A 20,219-nucleotide genomic window follows, 5' to 3' on the forward strand; every position below is an offset into this window, starting at 1 on the left:
GTGTAAACTGTGCACTGACTGTTCAGGTAAACACACCTCAACAGGGCTTTAATCTCCAGACCTGATCCTGAACCAGTCTGACTCCAGACCTGATCCTGGTGTTATACTGACTGACCCTGAACCAGTCTGACTCCAGACCTGATCCTGGTGTTATACTGACTGATCCTGAACCAGTCTGACCCCAGACCTGATCCTGGTGTTATACTGACTGATCCTGAACCAGTCTGACTCCAGACCTGGTCCTGGTGTTATACTGACTAATCCTGAACCAGTCTGACTCCAGACCTGGTCCTGGTGTTATACTGACTAATCCTGAACCAGTCTGACTCCAGACATGAGTCATTAACTCATTGTTTGTGAAGCCAAAGCACTGAGAGAACATCTGTGAGACAGTCAGACAGTATTGACTGATTATGAACTGATTATTGATTGTTTGTTGATTGATTATTTATTGATCGTGTCCTCCAGCTGTTCGTCAGGACACTGTGGTGGAGTGCTCGACCTTTGCTGACTCGGTGTGTGGAAACCAAACCACAGTAGCCGTCACACCGACAGAGACGCCTGCTGAAGCTCCTGCAGGTAAACTCACCTGAGCGCAGCTCATTTCCTGTTTGGCTCCTCTTTCTTCAGTTCACTGCAAGTTCAACAGGTTCACACCAGGTCCTGGTCCAGGATCCTGGTCCTGGTTCCTTTACCCTGGTGTTCATCTCATAACTTCTTCTCCATCTTCCTCTTGTCCACAGTCTCTGCTCCTGAACCCTGGATCGTCCTCACTGTAATGTAAGAATCAACCACCTTTAATAATCATCAATGATGATATTGATTGATTGATTTCTGTCCAGGTGAATTAGAGCTTTTACCTTCAAAGCTACAGAAGCCCAGAGTGGTTTCAGAGACAAGCCCTGTCCTCAGAGAGCAGCCCTGTCGTCATAGACCAACCCTGTCCCCTGAGACCAACCTTGTCCTCTGAGATCAGCCCTGTCCTCATGTTTGATGGTTTTGTCTCTACAGACTTGTCTCTGTGTTCCTGGTCCTCCTGCTCAGTTTGTGTCTCAGCCTGCTGTCCTGCCTAAACCAGCAAGGTACCAAACACAAAGGTAACAAGCTCCGCCCTCCTAACAACAAGCCCCTCCTGTCAGATTACGACCCCATCCCTCCTCTGATAAACCTTGTGGTTCCTCTGCAGGTCTGGATCTGCTGTGACGGAAGTGGATCTGTCTTTGAGACTTAAATCCAGTTCAAGTGTCTCTCAGCATCGAGAGAGACTGTTGTCCAGGTCTACACCGGCCTGGTGCTGCCCATATCTAGTCCAGTTCTAGGTGTAAGTGTATCCCAGGTTCAGTCCAGGTTTAGTGCAGGTTTTGTCCAGGTGTGGTATAGGGACAGACCAGGTGTAGGTAAAAAAGGCTGGGTCTGTGCTTGGCAGGAGTCTGGACTCACTCAGGACTGTTGTGGAGAGACACATGCAATGTAAGATGGAGGCCATCTTGGACAATACCAACCATCCTCTCCACAACATTCTGGCAGGACAGAGAAGCAGCTACAGCTGCAGCAAACGTCTCATCTCACTGCAGAACAGAGAGGTTCAGGAGATCCTTTGTTCCCACTGCCATCAGGCTGTACAACACCTCAGCCAAAGAGCTAATGGACACATGAATTTCCCCTAGGGGATAAATAAAGTATCTATCTATCTATCTATCTATCTATCTATCTATCTATCTATCTATCTATCTATCTATCTAGTTAGTCTACGTGTAGTACAGATGTAGTCCAGCATGTACTAATTTCTTCCCTGTGATCAAATTTAAAAATGGTTCCGCATCTCTGAGTAACAGAACAACATGCAATGACATCACTTCCTGTGAGATAATTTCGGTTTGGATGGGTGTATGTGTAAGAAATCAGAAAATGTTTGTCAGCATCAGACCAAACATTTCATGATGGTTAAACCTGAAACATTAAATTCAAACACTGGTGTTTCACTGTTGTTAGTCTATATCAAACTCCACACCAAACAAACATTGGATCCTACATTTCCCATAATGCACATGACCCCTTGCAGAGCCACAGGCTCAGGAGGAACCTTATGTGTAAAGTCAGTGGAATTAATCTTTAATGTGACCTGTTACCTGTTGTCTGGGTGAGCTGTAACCATGGTAACAGCGGTCGGCTGTAACCATGGTAACAGTGGTCGGCTGTAACCAAGGTGACAGCAGTTGTTTTCTGGCCCTCTGGTGTTCCTGCATGTTGTTCTGTTACTGAGGTTTGTCATTGTTATTCAATGTTTACCGTTTGAAATGTGAGTGTGTGTTTGATGAGAGACACCTTCAGTGCCCTCTGGTGGAGTTAAAGTGGTCACACACACACACACACACACACAGCCCTCTTGTCTCTTGTCTTTTGCTTTGTTCTGTTCTGATGTTTGTTCGACACTGTGTAACGATAAATCTGTGTGACAACATTAAAAACATACACACAGTAAAGACAGCAGTATTGTGTGTTCACTTCTTCAGTGTGTTGTTAATGGTGTGTGAATCATTTTGAAAGAGGACTGTCCGGTTGTGATCGCAGAGTATCATTTAGACGTCCAGCTCCAACTGTTATGTCTTATTTTGACACAAAGAGACACATGGTGAAATAAGTGTGGCAGCAATCACAAGAAACTTCTTTCTTCATGTTGAATCATCAGGCGGTCAGAGGTGAAATTACTGTTTAAAAACTGTTTCTAAAGACTGAGTAGGAGTTTCACAACGTCTCTGAACAAGCAGTAAACACAGAGTTCACAGCAGCATCACATGACTGACTCAACATCAGGGACACAGCACATATGAATATACCTACAGACCCACCTGCTCACTGTTAATTTAATGTCATGATATGATTCAGTTAATGCAGGTGTCATCAGGACTGAGACTGTCCCTCTTCATAACGTGGTTTTTTTCTAAACCCTCTCAACAGTCTGATTCATTCACATTTCACCCACTCATATTTAAAAACTGTATTTCAACATCGCCGACCGAGAGCTCACCTCCCCAAGCGCGCTCCCGACATGTTTCGTCACGAGCTCTGATTGGCTGAGAGGAACCCACCCAGAAGGGAGAGTCCCGCACGCATGCGCAGTACACGATGGAGTAGAGCGTGTTTGTAAAGTTTGAGTTCAGACCAAGTAAAGATTTACGGATCTAATGAAAGTTTATTTTAAGTTTATCATCTGTTGAGAAGACACCGCTCTGACAGACAGGCAGAGAGAAAGACAGGCGGAAAGACAGACAGGCATAGAGAGAGAGAGAGAGAGAGAGAGAGAGAGAGAAACACTCCAACATCCAGGCGGAGATACCGGGACGTCGCTGCGCTCCAAGCCGGGACAAGGAGCGCGACCGCCGGCATGAAGGTCGAGTTCGCCCCGCTGAACATCCCGCTGCGGAGGAGGCTGCAGACCGCCGCCGTGCTGCAGTGGGTCTTCTCCTTCCTGGCTCTAGGTAACACACTATCGATCAGGTTTATTGATTATTGGTCCTGGATATTCTGATTATTCTCTGCCTGCACGCGAGTCAGTGAGTCCAGAAGGCTTCTGATTGGTCAGAGTGTTACGTGTGTTTTACATGTTAAGTTACTACAGAAACAGTTTTTCTATGAAGGTTACTGGACTCGCTTCGGGGCTTTTATTGTGAAAGGTCCTGAGCTTCAGAGTCTGATCCATGATCTGTGACGTCAACAGAACAGAAACAAACCAGAATCCTCCTGCTTTTAATCAATAAGAGCCAATGTGATCGAATAATGAATATTAGTTTCCTCTGGACTTTTATGCTGATATGTTCAGACGGCACCTGAACACAGCATCACACCTGTCTCACTGTCATTCTGTTGAATCACATACCTGTCTGTATCTCTCTAACATGTGTCTGTCCGTCACTAACACTTGCCTGTCTTTCTCTCACACTTTTCTGTCTCTCAGCTCAGTGTTGTCTGGCTGCCTTCGTCCTCCTGGCTCTCTCTGATTGGTGGGTGGTGGCCCTGCTGTATGCTGGTTGGCTATGGTTGGACTGGGACACGCCTACCAGCGGGGGTCGGAGGTCACGGTGGGTCAGGAGCTGGACGGTCTGGGAGTACTTCAGGGACTACTTCCCTATAACGGTGAGATCAGATCTATCGATCTGATGTGTCGTGATCAATACCAGATCAATCTGTCTGATTATTGATTATTGCTTTGTGTCTGCAGCTCGTTAAAACTGTCGATTTGGATCCAAAGAAAAACTACATCTTTGGATTTCATCCACATGGTGAGAAACTCACCTGTCTGTCTGTCTACCTGTCTGTCTCTCAGGGTGCTGGTGGCTTGTTGACCTGTCTGTCTACCTGTCTGTCTCTCAGGGTGCTGGTGGCTTGTTGACCTGTCTGTCTGTCTGTCTGTCAGGGTGCTGGTGGCTTGTTGACCTGTCTGTCTACCTGTCTGTCTCTCAGGGGTGCTGGTGGCGGGGGGCTTTGGGAACTTCTGTACGGAGGCGACAGGTTTCTCTCGTCTGTTTCCTGGACTCACATCTCACCTGCTGATGCTGCCGTTCTGGTTCAGAGTCCCGCTCTTCAGAGACTACATCATGTGTGGAGGTACAAACCTGTCTGCCTGTCCACCTGTCTGTCCACCTGTCTGATCATTGTCTCTGACAGACATTAGAGGGACGTGTCCCCCGGACACGGATGAGTCCAGGTTGAGGTTTCTCAATCAGCTCTTTGTAAAGCTCTGAGTAAACACAGGAGGGGGAGGGGTAGAACGCTGCGTTGTGATAGGCTGTCTGGACACTTCTCAGGGACACGTGGGTTCATGTGTCTGAGTCACAGACCACCACAGACTACCTCAGACCACCACAGACTACCTCAGACCACCACAGACTACCTCAGACCACCACAGACTACCACAGACCATCAGAGACCACAGTAAAGTAAAACTACAAACATGGCTGTGTGGGCTCAGGTCAAATCCATCAAACTGATCAGGAAACAAAACAATGACATTACACCACTGTCTTATCTGGACATGTGAAATGATGTCATGCTGACATCTGTCTGTCTCTCACCTGTCTGTCTGTCAGGTCTGGTGTCCAGCTGTAAGTCCAGTCTGTCGTACCTGGTCAGTCGTCCTGAAGGAGGTAATGTTGCTGTCATCGCGGTGGGCGGAGCTCCAGAGGCTCTGGACGCTCGGCCGGGAGCTTTAACACTGCAGGTGTAGTTTATATTCATGTTATATATGTATACATGTTTATGTATTTATGTGTAAATGTATTTATGTATATGTATTATCTATATATATATATATAAACAGTACTGTGCAAAAGTTTTAGGTGTGATATGCTGTAAACTAAGAATGCTTTCAAAAATATAAATAGTAATTGTTTATTTTTATCAATTTACAAAATGCAAAGTGAGCGAGCAAAAGAAAAGTCTAAATCAAATTAATATTTGGTGTTACTACTCTTTGCTTTCAAACCAGCATCAATTCTTAGAGGTACACTTGCACAAAGTCAGGGATTTTGTAGGATTATAGTCAGGTGTATGATCAACCAATTATACCAAACAGGTTCTAAGGATCATCAATTTTACATGTAGGTTGAAACACAGTCATTAACTGACACAGAAACAGCTGTGTACGAGGCTTAAAACTGGGTGAGGAACAGCCAAACTCTGCTACCAAGGTGAGGTTGTGGAAGACAGTTTCATGTTACAGGTCATACACCGTGGCAGGACTGAGCACAGCAACAAGACACAAGGTAGTTATACTACATCAGCGAGGTCTCTCCCAGACAAAGATTTCAAAGCAGACTGGGGTTTGTGCCGTTCAAGCTCTTTTGAAGAAGCACAAAGAAACAGGCAATGTTGAGGATCGTAGACGCAGTGGTCGGCCAAGGAAACTTAGTGCAGCAGCTTATTTCCCTTCTAAATCGGAAGATGTCCAGCAGTGCCATCAGCTCAGGACTGGCAGAAACCAGTGGGACCCAGGTACAGCCATCTACTGTCCGGAGAAGTCTGGCCAGAAGTGGTCTTCATGGAAGAGTTCATCATAGGAACTGGGGAGCAGAAAAATGGCAGCAGGTGCTCTGGACTGATGAGTAAAAATTTGAAATATTTGGCTGTAGCAGAAGGCAGTTTGTTCTCCGAAGGGCTGGAGAGCGGTACAGTAATGACTGTCTGCAGCCAACAGTGAAGCATATAGGAAGTTCCTTGCAAGTTTGGGGCTGCATTTTTGCAAATGGAGTTGGAGATTTGGTCGGGATTAATGGTGTCCTCAGTGCTGAGAAATGCAGGCAGATACTTATGCATCATACAATACCATCAGGGAGGCCCCAATATGATTGGCCCCAAATTTATTGTGCAGCAGGACAACGACCCCAAACATACAGCCAATGTCATTAAGAACTATCTTCAGCTTAAAGAAGAACAAGAAGTCCTGGAAGTGATGGTATGGCTCCTACAGAGCCCTGATCTCAACATCGTGGAGTCTGTCTGGGATTACATGACAGAAGGATCTGAGGAAGCCTACGTCCACAGCAGATATGTGGTTAGTTCTCCAAGATGTTTGGAACAACCTACCAGCTTAGTTCCTTCAAAAACCGTGTGCAAGTGAACCTAGAAGAATTGATGCTGTTTTGAATGCAAAGGGTGGTCACACCAAATATTGATTTGATTTAGATTTCTCTTCTGTTCATTCACTGTATTTTGTTAATTGATGAAAATAAACTATTAACACTTCCATTTTTGAAAGCATTCTTAGTTTGCAGCATTTTTTCACACCTGCCTAAAACTTTTGCACAGTACTGTATATATATATATATATATATATATGTATATATGTACATATGTATGTATATATGTATGTATATATATGTGTATATATATATATATATATATATACATATATATATGTGTGTGTATATGTATGTATAACATGTAAACAGAGACTGAACATTTGCTTCTTACTTTAATGATTCATAAATGACTAAAGGTGTTTTTTCTTTCAGATACGAAACAGGAAGGGCTTCATTAAACTGGCTTTCAAACACGGGTGGGTGGAGTTTATCAAGGGGGCAGGGCTCAGAGGGGCAGGGCTACAGACAGTACGCTGACAGTGTGTCACTGTGTGTGTGCAGAGCTCAGCTGGTTCCAGTGTTTTCTTTTGGAGAAAACGAGTTATTTGATCAGATGGAGAATCCCAGCGGCTCTTCTCTTAGGATGCTGCAGGTCAGAGCTCATGTCTCAATGGACGACACGTTGTAACGACACATTTTAACCACATGTTTTAAACACACATTTAACAACATGTTTAGAAAGTCAGAAAGTCTTCATGAAGGAGTCCGATCCCAAGACGCGGCCAGAACATCCACCGCAAAACCCCAGCAACCACCTAGCAACATCTGAGACTGAACGTTGCTGGGTGGTTGCTATGTAACAGACCCCTATTAGCAATTGTGTAATATATTGTAGCAACCACTTAGAACACTGTCTAACATCTTAGCAACCACAAGAACTTTCCTGAGAATATTTAGTTTGTTGTCTTAGTTTTTAGTGTAACTTTAACTGTCATAGATAGATAAATAGATAGATAGATACTTTATTGTCAATGCTAGTATGTTTCCTTTGTCCATAGAACCGGCTGCAGAGCATCATGGGAGTAGCACTGCCTCTATTTCATGCAAGAGGAGTTTTCCAGTACAGCTTCGGCCTGATACCCTACAGGAAGTCCATACACACTGTCGGTATGACCGCAGAGTTACTCTAAAATGTATCTAATGTAACATAATGTTAACCCTAATCTTACCCTAATGTTTGCCTAATGTTAAGGTAATGTTAAGGTAACATTAACCCAGAGGGGACGATGATTGTTGGTTTCAGATGCCGTCGTTTTAGCATCGGTTAGCCTCAGTTAGCATCTGAGCCGTTTGTTGTCATGCTTGTTTTGTGGTTCCTTCATGTCTCTCTCTCTCTCTCTCTGTTTTCAGTGGGAAGGCCAATCTCGGTTGCCCAGACTCCCAGTCCCAGCAGCAAGGACATCGAGAGTCTTCACAAAGTTTACCTGCAGAGTCTGACTGAGCTGTTCGAGCAGCACAAACACACCTACGGCTACAGTGAGGACCAGCACCTGACGTTCATATGACCTCACCTGTACCACCTGGTTATCACCTGTATATGAACTGTTTACAACACCTGGCCTCACCGTCACATGACCGTCACATGACCGTCACATGACTGACAGCTGTTCAGGCGGTGGTTGTTAAACTGAACAGAACAATGTTAACACTGTTAGCAGAGCTCATTGTTTTCATGGGTAATGCTAAGGTCTCTGTGTGTAAAGATGAGTGTTTGATGTGTTTCTATGTAATAAAGTGACATCACATGATGATGTAACAGATGATTGACAGTCATTCAGAGATCTGGTGTCACATCACAGTAACATCAGACGAGCACTGTGGTTGGTTGATTTGGACTGAATGTGAACAACGAAGCAGGTTCAACAAATCCAGGATATGTTAATTCTCTGGCTTCACTGAGCCCAGTGGTCACATGACCAATCATAAACATGGAGGTGTCCACCGGCAGCAGATCAGCACCTTTTACAAAACAAAAGCAAAATATAAAATTAGACTACCATGTGAAAGTGTGACAGACTTCTAACATTTGACTTATTAGATTCATTAAATGAGTCAAACCTGGGAGCAAATAAAATATGAAAAATTAATCAGTTTCAAGTAGAATTACTGTAAGTCTGTGGTGAATGATGATGTCATAGATGACAACAGGAAGAACTCTGACAAATCAGGTTTAACATATCCAGATTAACTTCCTGTTATCTGGTTTAACTGATTCCAGTCCAGGTAACTCTGGTTTACCTGTCCAGCTACATGCTTGTGACAGAGGAAGTTGTTCATCATCCTCGTTAGAGGGTAGAGAGGAACCTCTGACACCTGCAGGTAAACTCAGGTGTAGTGGCGTCATCAGGTGAAATGTAAACTGTCGTGGTCACGTGATCAGTGACGTCAGAGGAGAGAAGCGGACAGACGTCTGTAGTTTCGGTCTGTAATGAAGCAAACTGACCACCAGAGGTCACCCTGAGGCACTACACTGTAAACATCTGACGTCACTTTCCATTAAACTTTATTGACACGTGGACAAAATACAAATCTGTGATTCCACCCTCCTCCTGCTGCTCCTCCCTCTCAGACACTCACACGCACGCGTTTTGTTCGCTCGCGGCTCGGTCACGCGCAGATCCCGTCCTGCATCTTTTACCAAACTACAGAGAGAGATGGAGGATCCGGATCAGACCCCACAGACCCAGACATACAACCTGGACCTGATGTTGATGATGATGAAGGTGTTTGCTGCTCGCTCATTGGCTGCTGTGTAGAGACGCGCTGTTTACTGAGAGAGGAGGAAGGAGCGGAGTAGGAGAGAGAGGGAGAGTTCAGAGAGGGAGAAAAAGAAGAAACTTCCCGCTGCCGCTCACATCTTCTCTGGACTAACAGAAGCAGAATCGGACTGAAATCAGCAGAAGAAAAAGTTGGAGAATTCCCGCTGAAACTTTTTGCTCTGTAAACTGTGCAAGCTCCCGCCGACCTGGGGTTGACCTGAGAGTGGCGCGCATGCTCCCTGCACAGTTGTGTTTTTCTCTGGGAATAATGGACCGATTGTGTCACCGGGCTCAGTGGTGACGTGACCGGAGACAGAGGACGAGGCGCACGGCCGCTGATGCAGATCATGGGCGGGAGCAACGGGAGCGCGCCTACGCTGAGTACATGAACGTGAGTGTTTACAATGATGACGTCACAGGGTATACTTACTGTATGTTTTTAGTTTGTGACTGTAATGTCAGACCATAACATACCCTGCAGTGTCTGATAAACCCCAGTTAATTAATGGATTCATAAATAATTAATTATATTCTGATTCTTCATCAGGACCTGGTCTAGAGCTGGACTGGCTAGACCATGTCCTACCATCATTCAGTCTACTGTAGGCTGGTTTCAGTCTACTGTCAGCTGGCTTCAGTCTGCTGTCAGCTGGCTTCAGTCTGCTGTCAGTTGGTTTCAGTCTACTGTCAGCTGGTTTCAGTCTACTGTCAGCTGGTTTCAGTCTACTGTCAGCTGGTTTCAGTCTGCTGTCAGCTGGTTTCAGTCTGCTGTCAGCTGGCTTCAGTCTGCTGTCAGTTGGTTTCAGTCTACTGTCAGCTGGTTTCAGTCTACTGTCAGCTGGTTTCAGTCTGCTGTCAGCTGGCTTCAGTCTGCTGTCAGTTGGTTTCAGTCTACTGTCAGCTGGTTTCTGTCTAGTGTCAGCTAGTTTCAGTCCACTGTCAGCTGGTTTCTGTCTAGTGTCAGCTAGTTTCAGTCTACTGTCAGCTGGTTTGTGTCTAGTGTCAGCTGGTTTCAGTCCACTGTCAGCTGGTTTCGGTCTAATGTCAGCTGGTTTCAGTCTAATGTCAGCTGAATTCTGTCTGCTGTCTACTGGTTTCTGTACTGTCAGCTGGTTTCAGTCTACTGTCAGCTGGTTTCTTTCGAGTGTCAGCTGGTTTCTGTCTAGTGTCAGATGGTTTCTGTCTCTGGTCAGCTGGTTTCAGTCTACTGTCAGCTGGTTTGTGTCTAGTGTCAGCTGGTTTCAGTCTACTGTCAGCTGGTTTCTGTCTAGTGTCAGCTAGTTTCAGTCTACTGTCAGCTGGTTTGTGTCTAGTGTCAGCTGGTTTCAGTCCACTGTCAGCTGGTTTCGGTCTAATGTCAGCTGGTTTCTGTACTGTCAGCTGGTTTCAGTCTACTGTCAGCTGGTTTCTGTCGAGTGTCAGCTGGTTTCTGTCTAGTGTCAGATGGTTTCTGTCTCTGGTCAGCTGGTTTCAGTCTACTGTCAGCTGGTTTCTGTCTAGTGTCAGCTGGTTTCAGTCTACTGTCAGCTGGTTTCTGTCTAGTGTCAGCTGGTTTCAGTCCACTGTCAGCTGGTTTCGCTGGTGGACAAGTGATAGAGACAAGGATAAGGTCACAAGCAGAGTCAACGTTTATTTTATTTCACTTCATCAAAAACATTCTGTTTCCTTACTTTGTTGCTTCCTGTGACATAATTAATAAAGTCTGATGTCACACTATGTTAGTCTGATCCATTCAATCAGCATGCAGACATTTCTTCAAATGGCCCAATCACAGGTCAGTTATCTTGATCATTGTACTTATTTTTGATGAGAGGGGACAGCTGGTCTGCTGAGAGACATTTCGAGACACTTCGAGACATGTCACTGTTCAGAGGAGGACATGTACACACTGACTGAGAGCAGTTTCAACAGTTGAAATCCTGCAGGACCTGAACTCAACTCACACACACACACACACACACACACACACGTTAATCCATGTTGTGCAACAGGCAGCCGACTGAAGCAACCGAACAGTGAGTCAGAGGAAACAGGAAACAGAAGAAGAACATGAGTCCCAGACGAAAGCTGCAGGGCGAGAGACACTGACTGCAACAACAGGAGAGAGAGAGAGAGAAAGAGACAGGACGTGTGGTGAGACAGGTTTCAGCTACACAGACAGTCTGTGTTTGGTATTGTACATTCTAAGGACATCTGTCCTGTTCGGGGACAACAACCTGTAAATGTCAGAGTGTAGACCTGGTTCAGGTATAAAGGCTAAACATTTCTGTTCTGTCTGTGTTTCAGTGAGTCTGTAGTGTGCGTGTGTGCGTGTGCGTGTGTGTGTGTGTGTGTGTGTGTGTGTGTGTGTGTGTGTGTGGTGTGTGCGTGTGTGTGTGTGTGTGTGCGTGTGTGTGTGTGTGTGTGTGAGGATGAGTGGTGGTAAAAAGAGGAGTGGCTTCCAGATCACCAGTGTGACATCAGACTTAAACCAAACTCCTGCCGGCCAATCAGCTCCCAGCGTGGTCCTGACTGTCCTCCAATCAAAGTCCTCCTCCTCCTGCAGCCCTCAGGGAAGCTCCTCCCAGCCGACCACACCCTCTCTGAAGAGGAAATACATCCCCCATGATGCAACTGCTCAAGGGGCAGGATCTTCGTCCAGGTTCAGGGTGGTGAGGCTGGCGGTGGGCGGGGCCGGCAGTGGTGGCCGTAGCGAGCCATATTGCCGTGGACGGTGGACGTGCGTGGACTCTATGGAGCGACAGGAAGGGGTGGGGTTCAGGCAGGTGATGGACAGCATGAGACACGCCCACTCCCTGGAATCCCTGGAGATGATTGGCCGAGACAGAGTCCACTCCAAGGACACCGCCCACCTGCATGGTCAGCCAATCAGAGGCAGGGAGGGGGTGGGGCTCGTACTGCGCAGCGGGCCACCGTCCCCTACGCACCAAGAGCCAATTAACATCAGGCTCCTGGACCGAAAGCAGCCAATAGGAGTACAGGGTTTAGACTACACACCACCACCATCTTTGCCAGGCCCACGAAACATCCCTCCTCCTCTACGATTGGACGTGGACGCTGCAGGAAGGGTACGCACACACGTGCACACACACACACACACACACACAGAACACGAGTCAGCTGATTGACTCGGGGGGGGGGGGGTCTGACCTCTAGGACCAGATGACTACATGTTGTAATGCATCTTTAAAACTGTTGAAACTTTTAAATGTTAAATTCTCTCTCTCTCTGTCCATCTGTTTCTCTGTCTCTCTCTGTCTCGTTGTCTGTCTCTGTCTGTTTGTCTGTCTCTCTGTCTGTCTGTCTGTCTCTCTCTGTCTGTTTGTCTCTCTCTGTCTCTCTCTCTCTCTCTGTCGGTCTGTCTGTCTCTCTCTGTCCATCTGTTTCTCTGTCTCTCTCTCTGTCTGTCTCTCTGTCTGTCTCTCTCTCTCTGTCTGTTTGTCTCTCTCTGTCTCTCTCTCTCTCTCTGTCGGTCTGTCTGTCTCTCTCTGTCCATCTGTTTCTCTGTCTCTCTCTCTGTCTGTCTCTCTGTCTGTCTCTCTCTCTCTGTCTGTTTGTCTCTCTCTCTCTCTCTGTCTGTCTCTCCCGCTGTCTTTCTGTATCTCTCTATCTGTTTGTCTGTCTGTCAGTCTGTCCTCAGACAGTGTCACTCTCAGCCCAACTCCCCCCCCACTGGACCCTACCACCCAACTCTGACCCCTATTCAGACTCCTGCAGCCTTCAGTCTGGACCAAACCATCTTCAACCTGCCGGGGGACGACAGGTGACTGTCTGTTTGACTTCTTACCTGTGTGTCTTTCTTTTTGACTGTCTGTCTTCAGGATTAGTAAAATCAGAGTTTGTTACACCTGCTCTAACCCAGGTCGACATGGACCACAGGCCTCCTGTGATGTCGTCATTGATGAGTTGTAAAACACAGTCTGAGGTTTTGTTGTGATAATATGGTTTTGTTATGAGGAGGCTATGACATGTTTCCTAAACACCAGCCACCTCTCTCTCTGTCTCTGTCTCTGTCTCTGCCTCTGTGTCTGTCTCTGTGTCTCTGTCTCTGTTTCTCTCTGTCTGTTTCTGTGTCTCAATCTATCTCTATCTCTTTGTCTGTCTCTGTGTCTCTGTCTCTATCCGTGTGTCTCTGGGCCTCTCTGTCTGTCTCTGTATCTCTGCCTTCGTCTCTGTAGCATTAGGCTTCCCTCCCTTAAGTGTCCTCTGTCCAGTTTTTGTGGACTGGTCCTTCAGGTCCTGGTGTGACTCTCAGGTTCATGCTTCTGAACTGAAGCTGACCTACATACCACATCACACACTCCACATCGCAATGTCAGCTGTTTGTCAGAGCACTGAAAATGGACTTGTGGTGTGTGTGGTGTGTGTGTGTGTGTGTGTGTGTGTGTGTGTGTGTGTGTGTGTGTTGGATTTAGAAACAGTAGAACAGAGGAACCATTCATGCTCCGTTGTCACCAGGACGTCTGGCGACTGTATGTTGTTGTTCAGTATTGAACAGTGGACACCACGCGTCTCTTGTCGACCTCAGTCTCCACATCACACTGCGTTGGTTTTATACTGGACCCTGATTGGCTCCAGACCACTGGGGGGGGGGGTTACTGGGTCTACTGCTTCCTCCACTCAGACCAGTTTCAGGTCACATCTTGTTTATCCACAGTCAAAGAAAATATTAACCATTGGTGTGAAGTTTAGAGTTATGGCTAAAAAGTGTTTTGTGAGGCACCGTGACCTTTGACCTTTGACCACCAAACTCTAATCACTTAGCCTTTGAGTCAACGTGAATGTTTTTACCAAATAAGAAGAAGAAATTCCGTCAAGGTGTCACTGAGGTACCATGTCCATAAAAATGAGACGGACGAGCAACACAAAAACAAAATGGCTGCCGCTATGACTGTCGCCGGGTGGAGGAATAAAAGGGGGGGGGGGGCTCTTTAAAAGTTGACCACAGTTTGAGAACAACCTCAGTAGATGAAACCATACAAGACTTTTAACCTTTGACCTTTCACTGTGAATCAACTGTTGACATGGAAACATTCTCAGTTGAGTCCAGCAGTGTTTCAGCTCAGGTGTTTCCTCTGTGATGTAGGAAGGTGGCGGACGACTCAGTGAACAGTCACATGTTGGAGCAGTGAAACACTGAAGCTCTGTCTGTGAGTGGGCCGAAGCAGAATGTCCCTGCCGCATTCCTATTGGCTGGGACAGTGAGTGGGCAGGAGCTGGAATGAGACAGCAGCCAATCAGAGAGCAGGGAGTGAATGCGCGTGTGTGGGAGAGAGAGAGAGAGGTTGGGTCTATATGAAAACCTGATGTCTCTCACCCGTTTACAGAAAACACTGAGTTTTAGTTGGAAGTCAACATCTGGACGTCCTGAGACGGCTGCTTCTGATTGGACGAGGTCTCAGGACCTGTGAGGTCAAAAAGAGCTCACTTTCTGTTAACGAAGGACTGTAGACAATAATGGGACAACGAAAAGTGTGGACATTAACGAGGGACATCAGAGCTTGATGAGGAACAGGAGACTAACGAGAAATCAAAGAGTCAAAGAGTTCTTCAGAGGGACAGAGAACTTTAATAAGGAACATTAGACCTTAATGAGAGACGGGACGTTAACGAGGTCAGAGGACAGAAGAACTTCAGTGAGCTTTAATGAGAGACATCAAACATGATCATGGATCAAAGAGTCTGGTTCTTCAGTGGGACACAGAAGTCTGATGAGAGACTTGAGACCTTAATGAGAGACAAGGGATGTTAATGAGGACCTGAAAACGAGACAACGAAGAATCGAAGAATCTGCACCTGAATGAGGGACATGACTCGTCTTTGATTGGACAGCCTTTGAATTACTCCCTGATTGGATGATCTGAATTGTGATCGGTCGGCATGTTGTTGCAGTCTGTGGCTGAGCTCTGATTGGATGTTAATGTCTGACGGTGGGCTGTGAGGCTTGGAGATGTTTGGTAGTGTAAAGAAAATGATTTCGGAGCGACAGCAGCTGTCTTCTCCATTCTCTGACCCCGCCCCCCATCCTCGCCCTCAGCGGCGTCCTCTGTCGACCCCGCCCCTCCCTCTCAGGACTATGCAGCTTTTTGCAAAGCAACCAGAGACAGCTGTTGTGTTTCGGGATCATAGAAAGGTCAGAGGTCACGGATCAGGTGTCAGGGACTCATGGCCAAGCACCAGGCCAACCCCACCCTCCAGGACTTGGCCAGTCACTGAGGTCCAGGCCAGAAGCAGCAAGCAATCACGACCTCAGATGACCCCATCGGCCCCGTCTCTTCCCCAGCCCCCATCCCAAAATCACCTGCTGACCGCCGGTCCTCACCCTCATTGGTCAGTTCCTGTTAGAACTCTGCCGAGTGGGCGGGGCTCTGAGGCCACCATGATGTCACTGCTGCTGTTCTGTCACAGGTAACCAAGGCACGAAAATAGAGGGGGCAGGACCTCCGTTCCAGGTGAACTCACAGTCACCTGGAGATACAGATGTCGACACATCTTAGAAAACAGCTTATTGATCAGCAGCTGAAATTATTAATAAAGTATTGACTAACGAGCCATTGACATTTCACACAGGATTTGTGTTGTTGCTTGTGATTTGAGCTGTGGCTTTTGTATTTGTGTTGATGCTTTTGTATTTGTGTTGATGCCTTTGTATTTATGCTTTGACTTTTGTATTTGTGTTGTGGCTTTTGTATTTGTGTTGAACCGTCCGGGCCACCATAGGTTTTAGTGAACCAGATCATTTAGTAATGGCAGCTCATGTTGTATCACTCATGGTTTTTATAATTCAGTGTACAGTTAGTGTAATTACACTAAACAATGATCATTTCAAGAAAACCGTGATCTTACATTATATTAAGTATCAAATCTATTACACCTGTGTACTGAACGTTTTACTACCCCACCTGTCTGTCGCTCACCTGTCTTGTCTCTCTGTCTCTACAGTACCTCCAGTAACAGTCTGGTCGCCATTGATAACAAAATCGAGCAGGCCATGGTAAGTTTGATTTCTACTGTGATTCTACTACTAACTGTTTAACGTCCAGAAACTGAAACACAAAAATGAATTATCATTAATTTATTCTAATCATGTGATGTGATTTATTAGTCCCTGTTCTTCGTCTTCTTCTGGCTTTTGAAAGTTTTTATTGGTGTTTTATTGATCATTGATCAGTTTGTTTGAATCCTCCTCTGACTGTGAGTCAAGGTGGTGTGATGGCGCCGTGTGATGGCGCCATCTGCTGGCTGAGGAAACACACTGATCTGTGTATATATGTGTATGTGTGTGTGTGTGCGTGTGTCTTTGTGTCTGTGTGTGTGTGCATGTGTGTGCGTGTCTATGCGTGTCTGTGTGTGTGTGTGTCTGTGTGTGTGTGTGTAGGACCTGGTAAAGAGTCACCTGATGCTGGCGGTCAGAGAGGAGGTGGAGCTTCTGAGGGAACAAATCAGAGAACTGCAGGAGAAAAACCAACAACTGGAGAGAGAGAACCACATCCTGAGAACACTGACGCACAACAAGCACACAACATAACACACAACATAACACACAACAAACACGCAACAAACACACAACAAACACACAACATAACACACAACATAACACACAACAAACACACAACAAACACACAACATAACACACAACATAACAGCCAACAAACACACAACATAGCAGCCAACAAACACACAACATAACACACAACATAACACATAACACACAGCAAACACACAACACACAACAAACACACAACAAACACACAACAAACACATAACACACACAAACACACAACACACAACAAACACACAACAAACACACAACAAACACACAACATAACACACAACAAACACACAACAAACACACAACAAACACACAACATAACACACAACATAACACACAACAAACACACAACAAACACACAACATAACACACAACATAACAGCCAACATAACACACAACAAACACACAACATACACACAACAAACACACAACATAACACACAACATAACACACAACATAACACATAACACACAACAAACACACAACAAACACACAACATAACACACAACATAACACATAACACACAACAAACACACAACACACAACAAACACACAACAAACACACAACAAACACACAACAAACACACAACAAACACACAACAAACACATAACACACAACAAATACACTTGTCCTCTGAGACTTGGATCAGACTGAGGTTCCTGTGGTATCTGGACCCAGAACAGAACCAGTACTGTCCACAGAGGCTGGACCAGGTTCAGGTCGGTGGCAGGTGTCTAACTGAGGTGCGCTCGTCTTCTGTACCTGAGCGTCCAGGTGATAAACCCCCCCACAGACCACTGCCCCCTAACAGGCTGATAATCGACTAATGAGGACCCTTGTAACCATGACAACAAGAATCCATAGTTGGTTTGATTTGTTCTGTGTGATGAAGATGATGATGCATGTGATGATGAAGAGTAGAGTATAATAAATTAATCATGTCTAACTGAAGAACAGACGGATGGTGTTTGTTTGGGTTGCACTGATGATGATGATGATGATGATGAAGATGATAGTGATCATGATGATGGTGATGATGAAGATGTGATGATGGTGATGAAGATGATGATGATGGTGATGAAGATGGTGATGATGATGATGAAGATGGTGATGATGATGATGGTGATGAAGAAGGTCATGATGATGATGAAGGTTATGAAGAAGATGATGATGATGAAGATGACACGTCACTCAAACAGGAGGAAGTACTTTATTTGTTGGGGACTATTTTCAGCAGCAGATTAATCCACGTTTGGTGCTCTGGTGATTTAGTGGCAGCAGGACAGTGTGTGTTCATAGTGACAGTGGCCCTATGCATGCTAGAAGACGCAGTGCATGCTGGGAAACATCGTTTGGAGAGATCAGCAGGATAAAGATGGAGAGAAAATAAAAACAAAAACACGAGAGGAATCACTTTAATCCTTAATCCATCAAACCCTGCTGCCTCCACACACTCACGCACGAACACACACACTCACACACACACTCACACACACACACTCACACACTGGTGGTAAACAAAGAGAATGTGAAAAACAAAAGCAGGATTAAGATGAACTGTGTCACCGTGTGGTATTAGCATGTATTCTGAATCCTGCTCTCTGATTGGCTGGCAGACTTTAAACTACAGGTAACCATAGAAGAACCACGACAAGAAACAGGACCAGAGCCAGGACCATGACCAGAACCAGAACCAGAACCCAGGAACCTGTTTTAGGACGGTGGAGCAGATCAGGGATGATAATGGACTCTCAGGTGTTTTGGTTGGTTACCTGTGTAACAGTGAGCTGTGCACCTTGATGATGTCATCATCAGTATGTTTGAGTGTACCTGTCCTTTAACCTGCAGCTGGTCTGACAGAGATAGTGTGTGTGAGCAGACGTCTCACTCTGAGGTCAGAACGATGTCGGTGTGGTGTTACTGAAACTGACTTGGCCATGGTAATGGCGACAGCATGATGTTCTAATAGCGTTGACGAGCGGTTCTACTCTGCCTCAGAATGACCTAAACCTGACCAATCCAACCAGCCAAGGCAACAATCAAAAACCAATCAGAGGCAATGTGGGGCAGGTCCTTCCAACTCTAAGGTAGGGTTTGTAAGTTTACATCTGGCTGCTGAAGCATTGATAGCTAATGGAAGGAAAAAATCACAACAGAGGAAAAGCGTATTGCATGTATTAGATTTTTGTTTTGGCAAACCACCAGTTAAAGAGAACACAGATTACGTCCAGCCTTCCCAGGAGAGCAGCTCCACATCGTTTTCGGTTGGTTGTAACTTTCCCTCAAAGACTGTCGCCACCAGAGTATCCGCTTTAGAACCGCTACCACCAAGGAGCTAGCTGCTAACAGGTGTCAAGCTAGTGCTGAAATGGTGGCATTTGAGGAGCCTCTCTGAGTTCTGTTTACAGAAGCTTAAAAACTCATAGATGTCTATACCTGTCCCTCTCCATGACCTCACCTGAGCGGACCTCTTCCACAGTACACCATGTGAAAACATGGCTACAACACCATGACCCAGAAGAGACTGACTTACCTCTCCCTGATACATGTCCATTCTGACATGTTGAACTTATTGGACATCCACGCCCCGGTTGAAAGACTTTCCACAACACCTGAGCGCAAGACCACAACGGATTATTCCAACTACTGGAGCACCTGTCCTGCAGCTCAAGGTGAAATGTTTGGTTTAAGATGCTGTCGAGCAGTTTAATATTCAGCTGTCAATTACTTTTAACATCACAGGGATTTACCTTCATTCAAATAATGCGTATTTGGATATTGTCTTGTGTGCTGTGTGCAATGGGCTTTTGGACCTGTGTATTACATTGTTACAGCATTACTCAGTCTGTGTCATAGACATGTCTGTTGTTACTGCTGCTGCTGTTTTGCATGTGTTGCAGTATTGTTGTAGACCTCTGTTGTATCATGGGTTGTGGTAAAATGCTCCTCCCTCTACAGCACCGCCAACTTAAATCATCAAGTATTTGTACACAGACTATCACTACCTTTAACTGTATAATAAAGTATTTGTATACAGAGTATCACTACCTTAGTAGTACAGCTACATGAACTACTGCAGTACAACGTGAATCTGATGTATTATTATGACAAACCGCGGGAAATTCTCAGGAACCTCAGAAACCGAAGCAGAGTGAGACCTCCTATCTGTGCCGCTCTCGGTGTGAGGCTGCTGGCCCTTTAAGAGAGGAAGAGGACAGGAAGAGCCGACACCTAACCCCCTCCTCCCTTTTCACTCCCCCGACACCCCC

The 20,219-nt window shown here is 45.8% G+C and overlaps 4 protein-coding genes across 11 annotated transcripts in view; all 4 read left to right on the forward strand.

Annotated features, from left to right (window-relative positions):
• Positions 1-2,483, forward strand: part of LOC147817664 (uncharacterized) — a 5,461-nt gene extending 2,978 nt beyond the window's left edge. For all 3 annotated transcript variants that reach the window (XM_087169930.1, XM_087169931.1, XM_087169932.1), the window contains 4 exons: positions 469-579; positions 744-780; positions 1,012-1,097; positions 1,187-2,483. In XM_087169930.1, coding sequence (XP_087026056.1) covers positions 469-579; positions 744-780; positions 1,012-1,097; positions 1,187-1,203 — 251 coding nt within the window. In that variant the 3' untranslated portion in view covers positions 1,204-2,483. The remainder of the gene's footprint in view (positions 1-468; positions 580-743; positions 781-1,011; positions 1,098-1,186) is intronic.
• Positions 2,484-3,106: 623 nt separating this feature from the next.
• mogat3a (monoacylglycerol O-acyltransferase 3a) lies at positions 3,107-8,411 on the forward strand. Of its 3 annotated transcripts, XM_023431436.2 has the most exons (9): positions 3,108-3,479; positions 3,956-4,134; positions 4,220-4,280; positions 4,462-4,605; positions 5,088-5,218; positions 7,011-7,054; positions 7,140-7,230; positions 7,637-7,745; positions 7,989-8,411. In XM_023431436.2, exons 1-9 carry the CDS (start codon positions 3,386-3,388, stop codon positions 8,141-8,143), a joined length of 1,008 nt encoding a protein of 335 aa, XP_023287204.1. In that variant the 5' UTR covers positions 3,108-3,385; the 3' UTR covers positions 8,144-8,411. The 3 variants fall into 3 exon arrangements, with proteins under 3 accessions (XP_023287206.1, XP_023287205.1, XP_023287204.1); XM_023431438.2 differs by lacking the exon at positions 4,462-4,605 and having other exon boundaries at positions 3,107-3,479; XM_023431437.2 differs by lacking the exons at positions 7,011-7,054; positions 7,140-7,230 and having other exon boundaries at positions 3,107-3,479.
• Positions 8,412-9,218: 807 nt separating this feature from the next.
• tsc22d4 (TSC22 domain family member 4) lies at positions 9,219-17,904 on the forward strand. 4 transcript variants are annotated; one of them, XM_087169925.1, is made up of 6 exons: positions 9,219-9,788; positions 11,389-11,530; positions 11,684-12,465; positions 13,027-13,160; positions 16,340-16,391; positions 16,776-17,904. In XM_087169925.1, the coding sequence occupies exons 3-6, from the start codon at positions 11,809-11,811 to the stop codon at positions 16,923-16,925; spliced, it is 993 nt and encodes a 330-aa protein (XP_087026051.1). In that variant the 5' UTR covers positions 9,219-9,788; positions 11,389-11,530; positions 11,684-11,808; the 3' UTR covers positions 16,926-17,904. The 4 variants fall into 4 exon arrangements, with proteins under 4 accessions (XP_087026051.1, XP_023287198.1, XP_087026052.1 ...); XM_023431430.2 differs by lacking the exon at positions 11,389-11,530; XM_087169924.1 differs by lacking the exon at positions 9,219-9,788 and having other exon boundaries at positions 10,241-11,530.
• Positions 17,905-18,029: 125 nt separating this feature from the next.
• The window catches only part of LOC111673607 (phosphatidylinositol 4,5-bisphosphate 3-kinase catalytic subunit alpha isoform), a 19,414-nt gene continuing 17,224 nt past the window's right edge, over positions 18,030-20,219 (forward strand). The window contains exon 1 of the mRNA XM_023431425.2: positions 18,030-19,622. The gene's annotated coding sequence lies outside the window, so the exon portion shown is untranslated. The remainder of the gene's footprint in view (positions 19,623-20,219) is intronic.

Source organism: Seriola lalandi, unplaced genomic scaffold, assembly GCF_002814215.2.
Source record: "Seriola lalandi dorsalis isolate HSWRI2012SDOR001 ecotype SW California unplaced genomic scaffold, Sedor1 jcf7180002054922, whole genome shotgun sequence".
NCBI classification, from domain to species: Eukaryota; Metazoa; Chordata; class Actinopteri; order Carangiformes; family Carangidae; genus Seriola; species Seriola lalandi.